The sequence below is a fragment of the Gopherus evgoodei genome, unplaced genomic scaffold (assembly GCF_007399415.2).
Source record: "Gopherus evgoodei ecotype Sinaloan lineage unplaced genomic scaffold, rGopEvg1_v1.p scaffold_34_arrow_ctg1, whole genome shotgun sequence".
NCBI classification, from domain to species: domain Eukaryota; kingdom Metazoa; phylum Chordata; order Testudines; family Testudinidae; genus Gopherus; species Gopherus evgoodei.
Genome location: NW_022060016.1, coordinates 5,239,707 through 5,256,188, shown reverse-complemented (window position 1 = coordinate 5,256,188; position 16,482 = coordinate 5,239,707). Strand labels below are relative to the sequence as shown.

At 48.1% G+C, this 16,482-nt stretch overlaps 1 protein-coding gene across 1 annotated transcript in view; it reads left to right on the top strand.

The window, feature by feature from the left end:
* The window catches only part of PPP1R37 (protein phosphatase 1 regulatory subunit 37), a 157,556-nt gene that overhangs the window by 97,172 nt on the left and 43,902 nt on the right, over positions 1 to 16,482 (top strand). The window contains exons 7-8 of the mRNA XM_030544603.1: positions 6,113 to 6,268; positions 16,144 to 16,256. Of these exons, the coding sequence (XP_030400463.1) occupies positions 6,113 to 6,268; positions 16,144 to 16,256 (269 nt within the window). The remainder of the gene's footprint in view (positions 1 to 6,112; positions 6,269 to 16,143; positions 16,257 to 16,482) is intronic.

Sequence of the window (16,482 nt, the reverse complement as noted above, 5' to 3'; positions counted from 1 at the left end):
CCTTCGTGATCATCCTTGATTCTGACATGTGGAGTAGCATGTACTAGTATTCAGTCAGCAGCTCAACAGAATAATGCTGGGGTGAGAATTCATCGTTGCCACACACCTGAGGTTGTGTACAAATGCAACCAAAGCCATGAACCAGTGTGCACTCTTGCTCCACTATTGTTCTGAAGATCATACACCAGGTTTAGCAGAACATCTAGAAATGAAACCTCTCTCAGTGCAAGCCAACGTGCTGACCTGTTGACCAAATCAAAATCTAATGTGATGATGATATATGTCACATGAAATGAGTGGTTAAATTTTCAGTGCAGCTCATCTAGAAGCCAAAGGGTAAGAACAGTGTCCATTGTCGACTAGTTGAACATGATTGCTGTAGACAGTAATCTCTGATACGGAGTGGCTGCCATCTACCAAGAAGAACATAAGCAAAGACCTTTTCAGGGACTGATGATAATGAGATCAGACTGTAGTTGCCTCGCTCAAGGAGAGATCTTGTGCCCTGGTACGCTCCGATGCTGTCTTTCAGTTCTGCAGGTACGTGGCCTGATGCCCACACTTAAGAAGAATTGATGTAGGCCGATGCTTACTGGTTCCAAGGCACCTTTCAGCAACTGGGTTGGAATACCTTCTGGTCCAGCAGCATGTCCATTCTGTAACTTTTGTTTGGTTTTTCACATGTCCGAGAGTGATGGCGGATCAGTGTTTGTTGCTGGGTCTGCAGCTGTGCAGTTTGTCAGGTCACGTAGCTTTAGACAGTCATCAGCAGGTGCACAGTTCAGCACACTTTCGTAATGTTTTCCATCTGTCGAGGACGTCATCCATTGTTGAGCAGGGAGAGCAATCTAGTTTCATGATGGGGGATGTTAAAAGGCACGAATGTCTGAAGCCAGTTATTCAATGGTGGCATATGATGTAGCATTACGTATACACTCAGAGCAATCTCCACAGCATCTAAGAGGATACCGAGGTTACATATGTTATCCTCAGTGGGCTGTGTATATTTCACGACATCAAGAGGCTCCTCAGATAGACAATGGACATTGTACTATTGGTAGATATCTGGCTTGCGAGGAGGTGAAATATGCAGAGAGAGACTGAGTGACAACTAATCTGTGGTCTAAGTTTGCTAGTGTTTCTGTGTTGCCAAAGACCTTGTGAGATTTCACTATTGAGCGATATCTGACAGTGATGTGATCAGTTTCTTTCATGACATCCATTATTTGAAATCCAGGTCCAGCGATGGTTGTTAAGGTGCCTAAACCAGGAGCCCGTAACAGACAATCCCTTAGTGACACACAGTGTCAGAAGCCAAGTGATGTATTCGTTTGGTGAAGCCTGAACCAAAGGACCTATTATAGTTTCATACCTATTTCAGTCACCGCCTGTCATGGCATTAAAATCTCCAAGTACGAGCACTGGATTTTTGCTACTGGTTGGCGATAGAATGCATCGTGTTGCCCAGGTGATGCATCAGCTGTCGTCGTGGCCTATGCACCAACAGAAAAGTGTTCATAATGATGCTGGAGCTGAGCATAGAGTAGGCATAGAAAGATGGGGTTCTGTTTTATTAAATTGTGTGCTAGACGTTTGTCCAATAAGCATGTGCTATACCTTGAGTTTGGTGTGGACCACCAAAATGTATGTGGGGAGGGGAGGGCATGTTGCTTTTCTGTGGTGCCAGCAATTAGTCTTGTAGCGGCTGAGTTCTTTGACAAGAGCTTGTACTCTGTGTCATTCAGTGTTAACATATTCCATGTGGTGACACAGAACATGCCTCTGAAGGCTGGTTTGGTCATTGTGGCTGTGCATTCACAAGTGGGGTTTGGGTCGCTTCTGTCCTGTGCATGCAGAACATGCCCCTCCTCCTGGAGTCAGTAATAGCAGAGGTTTTAACCCTGGTGCTATTGAGGTCTGTCGTGGCTGGTTGCTTTTTTCCCTTCCTTTGCCCTGCTCTGCCTCCTTGGGATTGGGGAGTTGTAGAGGAGTTTTTTATTTTTGGGGATACCAGTTCCCCTTCCCAGGAACTTCTCTGTCAGATGCCATTTGTTTCTGTGGGGGTGGATGACCATTATGAAGATCTAGCTCCCCTTCTGCCCTATACGGCCTATGCATCCACAGCTGTAGCTCATCCACCTTCATCGCCATTGGAACTTCAGCCTTGTCAGCTGAGTTGCCATTGGCCTTCGCTCATTACCCTTAGCAGAGGCCCTTATCTCATACTATTGACTGGGGCCAATCAGACTCGAAACTTGTGTGGGCAGGGTCTACCACACACTGAAGTAGAGCAACTAGGCTCACCCAGAATCACCAGTGCATGTCTGAGATTTCTAGGACCCATGACCTCGTGCACTCAAGTCACAGCATGCGAGAGGTCATCTGCAAGGGTGATTTGAAATCCAATGTGTATATACCTAGCAGATACCACATGGACATGCTGATCAAGGTCCCAGAAGAAGTTCTCTCCTTTTTAAACTGGTGGAAAGACCCATTCAGATATACAAGGGTGTGCCTGTCTCTGCACTTCTATCTACCAAGACTCTGACAGACACCAACCCTCAGGAATAGGGGGCTCATCTAGATCCCACAAGGTTCTTCTTGGTTGGAGCTGCCTACCTCTCATAAAGTGGTCCTTTGACAGTCCCTTATTTGTATAAAAGATCCTCAAAAATCTTCATTTTCCGAAAGCCCAGTTCTCTCTCAAAGATGGGAAAACTTGTTTTTTGAAAATGATTTTCAGTGATCCCTTAGATAAATAAGGGATCATCATCAGAGGGCCGCTTCTTTGCTGGAGCTGGACAGTTCGAAAAGGAGAAGAGCCTTTAGGGAGACCCTGCAGGGCTAGTCTTGGGGCTGGTCTACACTGTGTGTGTGTGGGGGGGGGGGTGTCGGGGTGTCGGTCTAAGATACGCAGCTTCAGCTACATGAATAGCATAGCTGAAGTCGAAGTATCTTAGATCAATTTACCTCTGGTCCTCATGGCGTCGGATCGATGTCCGCGGCTCCCCTGTCGACTCTGCTACTGCTGATCGCTCCGGTGGAGTTCCGGAGTCGACGGGGAGCGTGTTCGGGGATCGATATATCGCATCTAGATGAGATGCGATATATCGATCCCTGATAAATGGATCGCTACCCACCGATAGGGCGGGTAGTCTGGACGTACCATTGGAGAGTGTGTCGGTAGATTGGAGCTAGGAGTCCTGGGGGGGGGGGTTGCAGCATAAGCTGTGAGGGAGCCTCCTCCCTAAAAGCCCCCTCACTTTCCCTTTCCTCACTAGCCTCACTAGCAAAGGGCATGGATGGCAAGAAATGCTGGATCAGGGCTGGCAGTTCCACTCTAGGCTAGATGCAAACCTCAGGGGAGTGTAACTGCTAGTTCCAGTCCTGCTGCTGCTGCTCCCCACAGCTGCCAGCTCCCTTTGCTGCTGTTACCAGGAGTTCTCCTCTTTCCCCGCTATTTCTCCCTGCTCTTGTTCCCCTGGGATGGGCTGACGGGCCTGGAGCAGCTTGCAGAATGTAAGCCGGAGCTCTGCTGCTGGAACGGCTTCTGCCTCACAGAGGTCATAGGTAGGGCCCCACTAAATTCACAGTGTATTCTGGTCAATTTAATGGCCATAGCATTTAAAAATTAGTCAATTTCACAGTTTCAGATGTTTTCATCTTAAATTTCAAGGTGTTATAACTGAAGGGTCCCAACTTAAAAGGGGCTTATGGAGAGGGCTGTAAAGCTGTTGTAGAGGGGTCACAAACTGGGGGAGATATGCAGAACTGGGTCTGTTTCCCTCTCCGCCCCTCTGCCCAAGAGTGGCTGTGCTGGGGCAAGAAGAAGTCCTGTCCCTCCCCAGCCCTGCCAGGACTAGCAGCTGCAGCCCCAGGCATGGTAGAAGCCCCCAGCTGGGGTGCCCTCAGTTCTACCCCTTCCCTACAGTAGCTAGGTTTCAGGGGGGAGATCTGATTTCACGATTCACAATGTGCTGCAGCTTCTCACAGCCATGACCCCATTTGTCTGCTTCACCAAATGCCCCGCTGACTCCATGTCAGTCCCTGAAGCCTCTTCTCAGCTCCCCAACCTGTGGGACTTCCCAGTACTGCTGACTCCTTCATGGGCAGGAGGGTTGGGGTGCGAGGATGAGGCAGGAAGAGGGCAGTTCTCTGAGCTGGGGCAGTGATGTGGGGAAGGGATTAATCTGCGGCCAGATCCTTTGGTAGTTGGAGTAAGTGTAGCAAAGGAGCCAGGGCCAATGTGGAGGAAGTGCTGGGCGCTGGAACTTGCGGGTTCTGTGACTGTTCATAAACCAGGGAAACTCGGCCAAAAACTGCAGAGTTCAGGCTGCCCATCCCTGCCGCATACCCTTCCAGAAAGTGCGTGTGTGGGGGAGGGCGCTAAACTTAAGCCTCTGATCCTCAGGAAATGTGGAGTTAAAGGAATGCCTCCTACCCCAGACCACTACCACACCTGCCCCCCATGGAGATTGCCATAGGCACTGGGCATATAGTAGAACCTTGTCTCTCCCTTAAAGAATCTGCCCTTTTCCCTGTGTTCAACACAATTCCAAATCCTTGCTCTTATTGTCATGCTCCCCCACTCCTCCCTGTGCTATATCGATCAGGGAGCAGTGCAGCAGGTTGCCAGAGCTTGTCCTGCCACCTAAGGGGGCTTGGAGCTGCAGAGCTCAAAGATTCCTGTTCGCTGGCCTGTGCTATGCAGGATGTCAGACTGCAGGCTTACAATGTCCCTTCTGGCCTTGAAATCCATTAACATTTTTAAAACTTAGCCGCTTTCTCCAATCTCCCTCACCCTTTCTGCTGGCCCCAAGTCTTAGGAAGGGATACAGCACTGAGGATTCCCTTAGGAGAACAAAGAAAGGAGGGCAGAGTTTAGATTAGGTGGGGTGTCGTGGGAGGCATTTCCTGGGTTTCAAAGGTTTTAAGTTCAGGCCCTTTCAGTGTTCTGGGCAGGGATAAGGCACCACTGGCAGCTGGTTGGTAGTGAATTGCTGCTAGGCTGGAGTTAGGCATCTTTGTGGTCACATCAGACCCCAGGTAGAGGTGCATTGCAGACAGGTAAGCAAAAGATGGCTTTGCAGTTAATAGGCTATTAGTGTAACTGCCCTGCTATATGCAACCCTTTGAACCATGTTCTTATGTCTGTCAGGGGCACTTGAGAGAGATTCTCACCTGGGCTGCACATTCCAAGGCTGAAGTTAATACTCTAGGTCTGGCATTCTGGTTAGCAGGGCGGTTGTGATCTTGGTGTGAAATGCAGAATTTAATGGAAAATTGAAGTTTTATCTCCTCTGATCTACTGTGACACTGCTGCTGTCTAGCAAGTCCCCGAGTGCTGGCAGAAGTGTCATTGTCGATTCAGAGCAAGATTGTAGCCTACCGTTGTTCTGGGGGCAAGGAGCCAGCACACTGTGCCTCACGTTGTGCAAGGCTGCGTGCTATAGCAGCCCTGGTAGTTGAGGAGAGCAAGGACTGCTCAGGACTCATTGCACTGCTAGTGTTGCTCTCTACCAAGGTCCTGGTAGTGGATGTATTACCCTCTCTCAGGATTATGCAGTGCCTCTCCCCATCCCACCAACACACACCCCTGGAGACATTGGGCCTGTGTCTCCTGCAGCTTCTACTGAGCTTCCTGTAGCTCCACAGTCATGCCTCCCAAACACAGGTTAGCCCCGTGACTTTGTCAATCTAAAGTGTTTAGACCACCATACTGTGTCCTGCTGATGGTTTTTCTGCCTACTTAATTTATGATATTGAGACTTTGTCTACAGCTGGCTGACATATTATATGAGTAAGAAATTTGCATAAGATGTTGATGGCACTATGAATGGCCTGTATGGACATGTGTTTTTTCTGCAGCATCCAGCTGGAATAAGCCTATGATGCCTGGTCTTAATGCCTTCTGTATGGCACACAATGAGCAAGGATAAACATGCTGACCTAAAGCAATAATGAATGAAACCTAAAGTTACGTCTCCTTTGGTTACTTGCTGTTTCAAGGTGTCTTGTGGGTCTATAGACAGGTGCCCTGCTCTCTGTGGTCTTTTGTTCTGCAGCTGTGTTACATTAGCTGAAGTGTAATTCTCTGTGTTTTGCTTTTTAGCAACGGCTCTGAAAATGAACATGAACCTACGGGAACTGTATCTAGCCGATAATAAACTGAATGGATTGCAGGACTCTGCTCAGCTTGGCAACCTGCTGAAATTTAACTGTTACATACACATACTGGACCTGAGGAACAACCACATCCTAGATTCAGGTGGGAGATCCTCCTTAGTCTTCATACTTCTTTTCTCTGAGAAATTTTGTCAGAGCGAGAACTACATTTTAAATGTTCTCAGCCGAAAACATAACATCTTATTGGATCCCATGTTGTACTCCAACCCAGGTTGGAAAATTTGCCCTTTCAAACAAGCTAAGTCTTCATTCCTTTCTCATTCTGAACATTTTTACTTGCCTTTCTTTTAAAGAGTGATTGTTTCCTCCCTCCCACCCCACAACGTCGTGTCTTAATAAAGACAGTGAATGTCTAGTAAATCCTCAGACTTTAAACAATGAATAAATTAATTTGAACTCTAACTTGTGGTGGAATATGGCAAGTTAGGGCCCCAGTCTCCACTTTCTTTAGGAACACAAGGACAGCTGATGCTGCTCTTAACTCTGAGACGCTACTTCTTGGTAAAACCACAAAAGCCCCATTCCGGAACTGAGCAGCACCAGCTGATTGGAAGAAAGAGTCCTACCTCTTAAACTGAAATTCTGTCTCTGGCAGTACCATCTCCTCTTTCTACCAGGCAAGGAGGTAGCTTGAGGTGATTTTGAGCAAGAGGACAATGGCCTAGGGCTGTTGGAACACCTTGATGGAGAGGCAGTAAGAGGCTAGCTTGCTGAAACTCTTTATGTATTTTTTTGAGGAACCCTGCCCAATACAGCAGCAGGCAGCTCCTGCTGTCAAAGGGAAAGTCATGGTGGGGGCTGAACAATTTCCAAATCTGATCTCAAATTGAGAGGTTTTTTTTTTAAAGCAGTTTAAGTATTTTTAAAGAATAATAGTAGTATAAGACCATGTCTACACTACCCCTTATGTCGACAAAACTTATGTCGCTCAGAGGTGTGAAAAAACATACCCCTGAGTGACAAGTTTTGCTGGCATAAGCATTGTGCACACGAGTGCTTCTATCAGTGAGAGATGCTCTCCCGCCAACATAGCTACCGCTGCTCATTTAGGTGGTTTTATGTCGATGGGAGCTCTCTCCCATCTGCATAGAGCAGCTACACGAGCGATCTTACAGCAGCATGGCTGTGTCACTTTAAGCTTGCTAGTGTAGATGTGGCCTATGTCTCTCTAAGTGCATAGAGCAACTTAAGCTGCTTAGACCGAGTTAAGGCACCTTAACTCACTTGAAGGGTCTGATCGTGAGATGTCCCATGCCCACAATTCCTGTTGAAGTTAGTAAGAGCTGTGGCTGCTTGACAGTTTTCAGGATAGGGTCCTTAAGGTACCTCACCTCTCCTAGAGATTTCAGTGTCTTTTACTCTTTCTCTCTCTCCTTTTCAAAAGAGAAAACATCGGTGAAATTAAAAGCAGAAACAAATGTCAATACAAAATTCAGTGTTTTCAGTTCAGTGTTAACTCAGCCTTTGTGTAGGCCTGTAGTATGTTTGGTTACTATCTTCCTGATCAGCTGAGGTGCCTATCATAAGTTTGGACACTCAGTCTATTTTATTATTTCTGAGTTAATGCTGTAAAAGTAACCTTTAATGTCTGAATTTCCTGCCCTGATTCTTGGCATCCTTAACGACATCTGCTGAGAACTCTTTCCCCAGTTGGCCTTATTAATATGCTTCAGTTAGCAAACAATATTTGGTAAAGATGTGTGCCATCGGCAGGTATTCTCCATATTATACATGCATTAAGCATCTTGCCAAAGGTCATATTGGATACCTGTGTCAGCACTGGGATTAGAATCCAGAGCTCCTGTCATAAATGTACATTTTATCCACTGAACACAGGACTCTCCAAGAAACCTACCTGTTTGTAAAGCCATCTGTGGAATGGGGCTAATAATGCCTATAGGCAAGGGAAGCCAGGCTCTGGTGGCCTCAGTCAAGAGCTGTTGTATTCAAAAGGTTTCAAAGCAAAATATTTCCTATTATGGGATGTACAAGTTCCACCTCCAGTTCTTTGTGAATAGCTGGAGTTTGGAATCCCTGAAGTCTGGAGCGCCTTCTTTGTAGCTTCGATTTAATTAGTTTTGGTTGCATGTCATTACGGAGTTGCTGGGTGTGACTATGGGACTGCACTCCAACTGTTAAGATGAAGGAATTATAGGCCTACATCTTTCTGTAGCTAATGTAAGCATGCAATATATTTTTGCTGAACAGATTTTCCAAAGCCTGGGAGTGGAATAAGACAGACAGTTTGAGGTTTCACAATAGAAAAATAATGGCCTTGTGATTTTCCCCCCCCCCCCCCCGAGACCCCTGTATCTGAACGCTGCCTTAGGGTATGTCTACACTACAGGATAATTCTGATTTTACAGAAACCGGTTTTTTAAAACAGATTGTGTAAAGTCGAGTGCACGTGGCCACACTAAGCACATTAATTCAGTGGTGTGCGTCCATGTACCGAGGCTAGCGTCGATTTCCGGAGCATTGCATTGTGGGTACCTATCCCATAGTTCCCGCAGTCTCCCCTGCCCATTGGAATTCTGGGTTGAGATCCCAATGCATGATGGTGCAAAAACAGTGTCGCGGGTGATTCTGGGTAAATGTCGTCGCTCAATCCTTCCTCCGTGAAAGCAACAGCAGGCAATCATTTAGCGCCCTTTTTCCCTGGATTGCCCTGGCAGATGCCATAGCATGGCAACCATGGAGCCCGTTTAGCCTTTTGTCACTGTCACCGTATGTGTACTGAATGCTGCTGACAGACGCGGTACTGCAATGCTACACAGCAGCATTCATTTGCCTTTGCAAGGTAGCAGAGATGGTTACCAGCCCTATTGCATTGTCTGCTGTTTTGGAAATTGGCGATGTCGATTACCAGTCCTTTTGTACTGTCTGCTGCTGTCATGGGTGCTCCTGCCTGGCTTTGTTGAGGTTGGCCAGGGGTGCATGGACAAAAATGTGAATGACTTCCCAGGTCATTCCCTTTGTTATGTTTTGTCTAAAAATAGTCAGTCCTGCCTAGAATATGGGGCAAATCTACTAGAGAACCAGAGAGCACAGCTGCTCCGGGTCAGAGCCCCAGAGATCCTGCAGAAATGATAAGCTGCATGCCATTTGAGGGGGTGCCCCTGAAACAACCCCACCCATTGCTTCCCTCCTCCCACACCCCTCCTGGGCTACCGTGGCAGTGTTCCCCCATCTGTGTGATGAAATAATAAAGAATGCAGGAATAAGAAACACTGACTATTTAGTGAGATAAAATGAGGCAGAGGCAGCCTCCAGCTGCTATGATAGTCCAGGCAGTACAGAATCCTCATTAGACATGAAAGGGGGGGTGGGGAAAGAGGAGCTCAGCCTCCAGCTGCGATGATGAGGACGGTTACCAAGCCTATTGCACCATCTGCCTATCCAGGAGACAAAGCTTAAAGAAGGGAATGACCGGGAGTCATTCCCATTTTTACCCAGGTGCCCCTGGCCGACCTCACTGAGACAGCCAGGAGCACTCAAGGGATGATGAGGATGGTTTTCAACCCTTTTGTACCATCTGCCATCAGGAAAGGAAGGGGAGGGGATGCTGCTGTTCAGCACTGCAGCGCCACGTCTACCAGCAGCACGCAGTAGACATACGATGACAGTGGGGAAAAAAGGCGAGAAATGATTTTTTCTTCTTTTCTTTCACAGAGGGGAGGGGGGTAAATTGATGACATATACCCTGAACCACCCGGGACAATGTTTTTGACCCTTCAGGCATTGGGAGCTCAGCCAAGCATGCAAATGCTTTTCTGAGACTGTGAGATAGCTGGAGTCCTCAATCCCCCCTCCCTCCCTCCATGAGCGTCCATTTGATTCTTTGGCTTTCCGTTACGCTTGTCACGCAGCACTGTGTTGAGTCCCTGCTGTGGCCTCTGTCTTATCATAGCCTGGAGATTTTTTTCAAATGCTTTGGCATTTCGTCTTCTGGAACAGAGCTCTGCTAGAACAGATTTGTCTCCCCATAAAGTGATCAGATCCAGTGTCTCCCATACACAGTCCATGCTGGTCAGCGCTCCATGCTGGGCATACAGGAAATGAAATTCAAAAGTTCGCGGGGCTTTTCCTGTCTATCTGGCCAGTGCATCAGAGCTCAGATGCTGTTCAGAGCGGTCACAATGGTGCACTGTGGGATAGCGCCCGGAGGCCAATACTGTCGAATTGCGACCACACTAATCCTAATCTGACATGGCAATACCGATTTCAGCGCTACTCCCCTCGTCGGGGAGGAGTACAGATATCGGTATTAAGAGTCCTTTATATCGAAATAAAGGGCTTCGTTGAGTGGACGGGTGCAGGGTTAATTCAGTTTAATGCTGTTAAAATCAGTATAAACGCATAGTGTAGACCAGGCCTTAGTGTAGGAATGTCCCAACTTCTACACGTGTACATTTGAACACACAGTTGTGAATCTTATCAGTATTTCTGGAGAAAAAACAAACATTTCATAGTTAGGCAGGGAAGCCAGGATACCAGTTTATCAGCAGCAAATCCATCTATCCTCTAAAATTCTTCTGCCAGTGTTTGTCCACATGGATTCTGCTCTTGGTGCACAGTGTCTCACGTGTGAGATCGGACTGTTTTGGCCAGCAGCATTTACTGGGGCTGTACCTGGGCCCTAGATGTCCTCCTGCGCCCTGCCCTTGCCGTTTGAGAATACAAAGAACAGACTGGGCCCAACCATCCTTCAGTTCCTTCTTACCACCTGTGACAGTGAGAGACACCCCCTGCAGGGTCTGCCCACTTCTCTATGCACTGCACTAGTTTAGATTGGAATGGTTGTTAGTCGTCTTGGCTGTTGACAGCGCACGCACAAATCTTTGTTTTAGTCAGGTTCTAGTTTTTGACTAAACACACATCCTAGTCTCTGCATACAGGGGCTCTAGCAAAGTGGCAGAAAGAAAACTTGGGATTTAAAACCTGTCCCTTATGTGAAGCTTCAGTGCCACATAGCAATGAGCACTCTGCCTATTATGTTTCAGAAAAGACATATTCCTGAGCAGTGTGTACCATATCACTTCTTCTCTAAGCAAACTCAGAAAGGTAGAGAAGCCTGCTTAAAATTGTTCCTGTTGAAGCACTGTAGGTAAACCATCTTGGACACTGAAAGGAAGGACACAGAAAGATTTCTGTCTTCCGGTCACCCTCTCTGTGAGCGCCCTGGTAAGCTGAGATTCCACCCTGAGTTCCTGGACTACATCGATGAAGAGGCCCCAGTTATCTGCCTCCATTCCAGCTCCTATGACCTCTGACAGGACAAGGGAAGAGCATCACCAATGTAGAATAGGGGTATAGGTCACCCTACACAAGACTCATAAGTGACTTCTCTTGAGCTCGAGAGCCGAGAGGCAGCCAGTGGCCTGAGAAGGGTTCGTCTGGTGCCCCACTACTGACTATTAGAGAATGGTGGCAGTACCCCCTAGACCTGTGGGCCATGTGTCTCTTGGCACAGATCCTGCGGTACCTGGTGTTTCTGCTCCAGCAACCTCGAAACAGTGTTCTTGGTACCTAATGTGTCATTACCGAGGACATATATGGTACAGAGTGGTTTGCCTGTGGGCACAGTACAAGAGTTTCCTTTTCTTAAGAGGCTGAGGCTGATAATTAAACTGCTACCAAATCATCGGTATGACAGGTCACGGTGGTATCTCCAGTGCAGACTTTGCCCCCTACCCAGTCAGGATGATGCCACCACTGGAAAAGGTGTACTTCTTTTGTTCATCCCCATGGGGCATGTAGGCACTCCTCCTTCCCTTCACACCTTCCTTCCCCTCCTTGGGTAACACAGGGTGGGTCAGGAAGAGACTCTGGGGAGGAATCTGTAAGGGACATCAAGAAATGACGTAGGGCTTATAGGGAACATCCTTCCTGGGACCTGCCTCCCCTTATTTCCTACCCGAATGCCATACTCATATTAGCCTTGGTCCTGCTGGATACTCTGGGGTGCGCAGCTGTATTCAAGCAAGTTTTCATCATCGGCCCCCTCTAAGGTTAGGTCTAAACCTGTGTGGCCAGGTCAGCTAGTGCAGCTTTGGATCCTGGAAAGGTAGAAGAAAGGTGCCTCCTGTTGGTCATCTCAGGGAATTAGCTTCTAGCCTCCGGAGTGCCCTCTGTCAGCCAGTGTCTCACTTTGCCGCTTGCCCCCGTGTCCCTCCCGGACCCTGGGCGACCCTTTCACTGGGTGCTGCCCCCTGGCAGTACCCCCACTGTTTCTCCGGGGAACCCCCACCCACTAGTCCCACCTCACCTCAGTCGTAGGCTACTGCCAGTCACCAAATCGCCCCCGCACACCGAGTAGGCTGCAGAATAAGCCACTCATCATAGGCAAGGTTGGGTCTGGACCTGCTGCCTCTACCTATTGTTGGGCTGCCCCTTTGCAACCGCAGGACTTGTCTTAGGCCCTCAGCTAGGCCTGCAGGTTTTCCAGGCTGGAGCTCCCCAGTTCCTCTAGCCTTCCCCGAATCCTTCTGCACTCCCAGTACCCTGCTCAGCTCTCTAGCAGTCAGGCCCTTCTCTCTCTAAAAGCAGAGAGAGACTGTTTGGGCTTCTGGCTTGCAGCCTCTTATAGGGACCAGCTGAGCCTGATTGGGGCATGGCCCCAGCTGTTATGCCCTTCCCCAGTCAGCCCAGGCTTTGCTTCACATCCTCAACCCTCTCCTAGGGCTGGCTTTAACCCTTCCAGGGCTGGAGCAGGTGACCACCCCGCTACAGGAAGTGACTATGAACATCATCTGCAGTGGGGACAAGTAGTTTTCCCCCTTGTAATCTCTTTATCCTCTCGCAACAATCCTCCTATGCTGCTTTCAGTCAGTGCCTTCAGGGCGTTCCAGGACCTTGTCAAGTGCATGGAAGAGACTCTAGATACGCCCCTGAAAGTAATGCAGAAGTCTCTCAGGCTGCAAGATGTCCATGAGTTTTTCATGAATGGCAGGCTCACGGTGCCTATAAATGAGAGGCTGTTGGAGCTTGCAAAAGACCTATGGCACATGTCAGCCTCCATCCCAATCACATCCAAGTGAGCTGACAGACGCTATTCCAAGGGATTTGAGTACTGGTATTGGCAGTCCAAGGGAGGTTGACACATCAGATCCTAAGAGAGTAGACCTTTTCAGTGCAAAGTATATTCATCTGCCAGCCTTCATCTGCACGTGCTTATTACCAAGCAGAAGTGAAACAAACTGTCTCAATATGTGGATGGGGTATCCCAGAAATAGCAAGAGGAGATAAAGACCCTTGTCTGATAGTCCACACATCCCCTATAGGCTGTACTGGATGCACACCTTGGCTGCCTTGGTGGCTGTGAGAAGATCTTCCTAGCTTCAGTTGTCACAAATTCCCAATAGAGGACCTTCCTTTTTAGGTCAATGAGATTTAATTGAAAGATAGGTGGGGCCTTTGATTCCTCCAAGAACTCTAGGACTACTCGGTGCTCCCTAGGCCCCCATATTCCAGGCCCAAGGACCAAGTAAGTGAGACCACAGGCTTCCTTCAGGCAGCATTCCTCTGCCCAACACTGTTACCAACCTCAAAGAGCTTGGAGTTTCAGAGAAAGAGGTGGATGTTCTAGTGAGGTAGACGTTCTCTGCCTCTTCCTCTGTTAATGCACAAAATCTCTCTTTCACCAGACAGCAGGCTTGGCCTGTTGCTGGTGTCAAGAACCTGGTAGAACCTCCAGAGGGAGCTCTTCTCTTCCTAGCCCTCCACCTTTCAGCCCCATAAGGGTCTATCTAGAATCAGTATGTGCACATCACCATCCTACCCAGGACCTTGCTCTGTTTTCCCATCATACAATGGTAAGGTTTCTTTAAAGGCCTTATTCATGGTTTTACCTTGCAGTTGAGGAACCTCTTGCAACCATCAGTGTAGTATTAGCAGGGTTGAGCACTTGACAACCTGTTCTTCTACAGTTTATTTCTGGAGACTGCCTTTCTGATAGCCATTCCATCAGCTCAAAGAGTAGGGGAGAGCCGGACCTTTCTGGTGGGTCCCATTTATGCAGTGTTTCATAAGGAACAGGGTCATTCTCAGGCCTCATCTCAACTTCTTGCAGTTGATTCACATGGAACTCAAACATTTGATTCATCTCCTAGTTTTATTCCCCAAGCTTGACTCGACTTCTGGGGAGACTAAACTTCACACCTTTGACAGGACAGGACATTCAGAAACCCACCCCAATTGTTGAGGTCTTTGCAGTAACTCATTTCCTCTTCTAAATTATCTGAGTAGGTTTCTGGCTGTATATAAGGACACGTTATGAGTAGGGCTGTAAGAAAATCGTGGGCCACAATTTTTGTTGTGGAAACTGCAACAATCTCAACTTTTTGGCAACATCGCTCACTGTAATGTGGCTGGGTGTGTCTCAATCATGATAGACCAATGACTAGGTCACACTTCAGTGAGAGGCATTGTGAGCTGGGGTGGCGGTGTCAAAGCAGGATGAGGCTGGGGACCCAGGCAGCTCAAGGCTAGCCTCTCTAGAGGGCTCACCATAGGTGATGGGTATTTAGGGCTAGAGAGGGCTCAACCCTCTGAAATTTGAGCCACCCCAGTGCCAGTATGCAAAGCCTTGGCAGGCAGAGCTTGGTGCTGAGATGCCTGGCTGCCGAGCAGCAGGATGGGCAAGGAGAGTCCCCGGAGCCCAGTTGTGAGGTGAATCCAGGTGAGGTGACTTTGGTGCAGTGGTGGTGAGCCTGTCCCTCCCCAGTATTTTCAAGCAGAGCTGGGGCTGGTGGCATGAGAGGGGGAGTGAGGGAAGTGAGACAGTGGGAGGAGAAGAAAGGGGAAATGGGGCTGTGGAGGAAGGAGCCAAATATAGGCGCAGCCAGCTGCACTCACTGACATTACCATACAGCTCCCTGTGCTCCCAGTCCCCCACTCAACCTCCTGCCATAGGTGCCTAAACCCTAATCCATCCCTGCTTAAACCCATCTACCCCCTTGGTACCACATCCCCCAGCAAATACATTCCACCCACCCCCCAAATAAACCTAAACCCCACAAAACCTCCTCTCGCCACAGGCTCCTCCCCACCACAACAACCCACCTCCCCCAGATAAAGCCACCCCTGTTGCACAGCCCCCCAAATAAACGCTCCCATAAAACATCACCCTGCCAAAACACTTCTGCAACCCTCCTCCCCTTCATGGTCCAATCCCCACCTCCAAACACTCCCCCACCATTGCTCACCTTTTCCCCCATCATGGGCAGGCTCTAGTGAATGGGCCCAGGCAGGGGCTGGAGCTTGTGCCCTGCTGGTGTTCCCCCTCCCCGACCCCCTAGCCTCTGGGATTCTCTGAGTTGGGGCTGGCTTTAGGATGCCTATGCTTTCCCCCACCCCCGTGAATTGGAGGAATTGTGGTGGGGGGTATCCAGCCTTTGCTGGATGGTAAAAGACATACTGTCAATTCAATGACTGTTAATGAAGAAATTGGTGATTTTGTATCTTTTATAAAGCTATACCAGAAATGTTCTCTACTGTACTTACATTCTGCTCTGTCCTAATATCAATCACAACCTACTTTAAAAACATACTATTTAAATTAATACATGATAATCGGAATTTGGCTTTTGGATATCTCCGTTTAAGTAATTGCTCTCTCTCATGAGAGGATAAAGATTTTATTTTTTTTTAGTAATTCTGTGTTGAGAGAAATTTTCATTGTTTCCACCTTGCTGCTTAAAATGAATGAGATGTGTCTGCAGGCTGTTGCCTGTAACGTTCTTCTGATCCAGCACAGCATGTGAAGTTCTGTTTTGTGGTTTACTGACTAAGCCTGTGCAAAAGAAGGGATTAGATAAGACAAGAAGAGTGCTGTTGAAGCCTACAGTATCTGTCTGTTCACATCAGACTGTGCTGGCCTCATGACTGTTGTAGTGCTGGCCTGTGAAATGCTGAAAGCAACCGAATAAATCCGCTCTAACTGATACTGTTTTATAGGCTTGGCATACATCTGTGAGGGCCTAAAGGAGCAACGGAAAGGGCTGATCACTCTGGTTTTGTGGAATAACCAGCTGACTCACACTGGCATGGCTTATATGGGGATGACACTGGTGAGTAGATTTCAGAGGGAGAAGATGAATGGCGTTTGAGTGATCCTCCTTTAGAGAGTAGTTTGAGATCTAAACTGGGAGCCTATGGAAAGGAGAGGCAGATACAAACGGTCCAGTTTGCTTTTCTTATAGATGTGTGTTCTAGAGCCAGGCATAATTTGTTCTCCAGAGCTCAGTCAAGCCATTGACAACGTACTCTTGCAGAGTGGGTGGATGCAATGTTCTT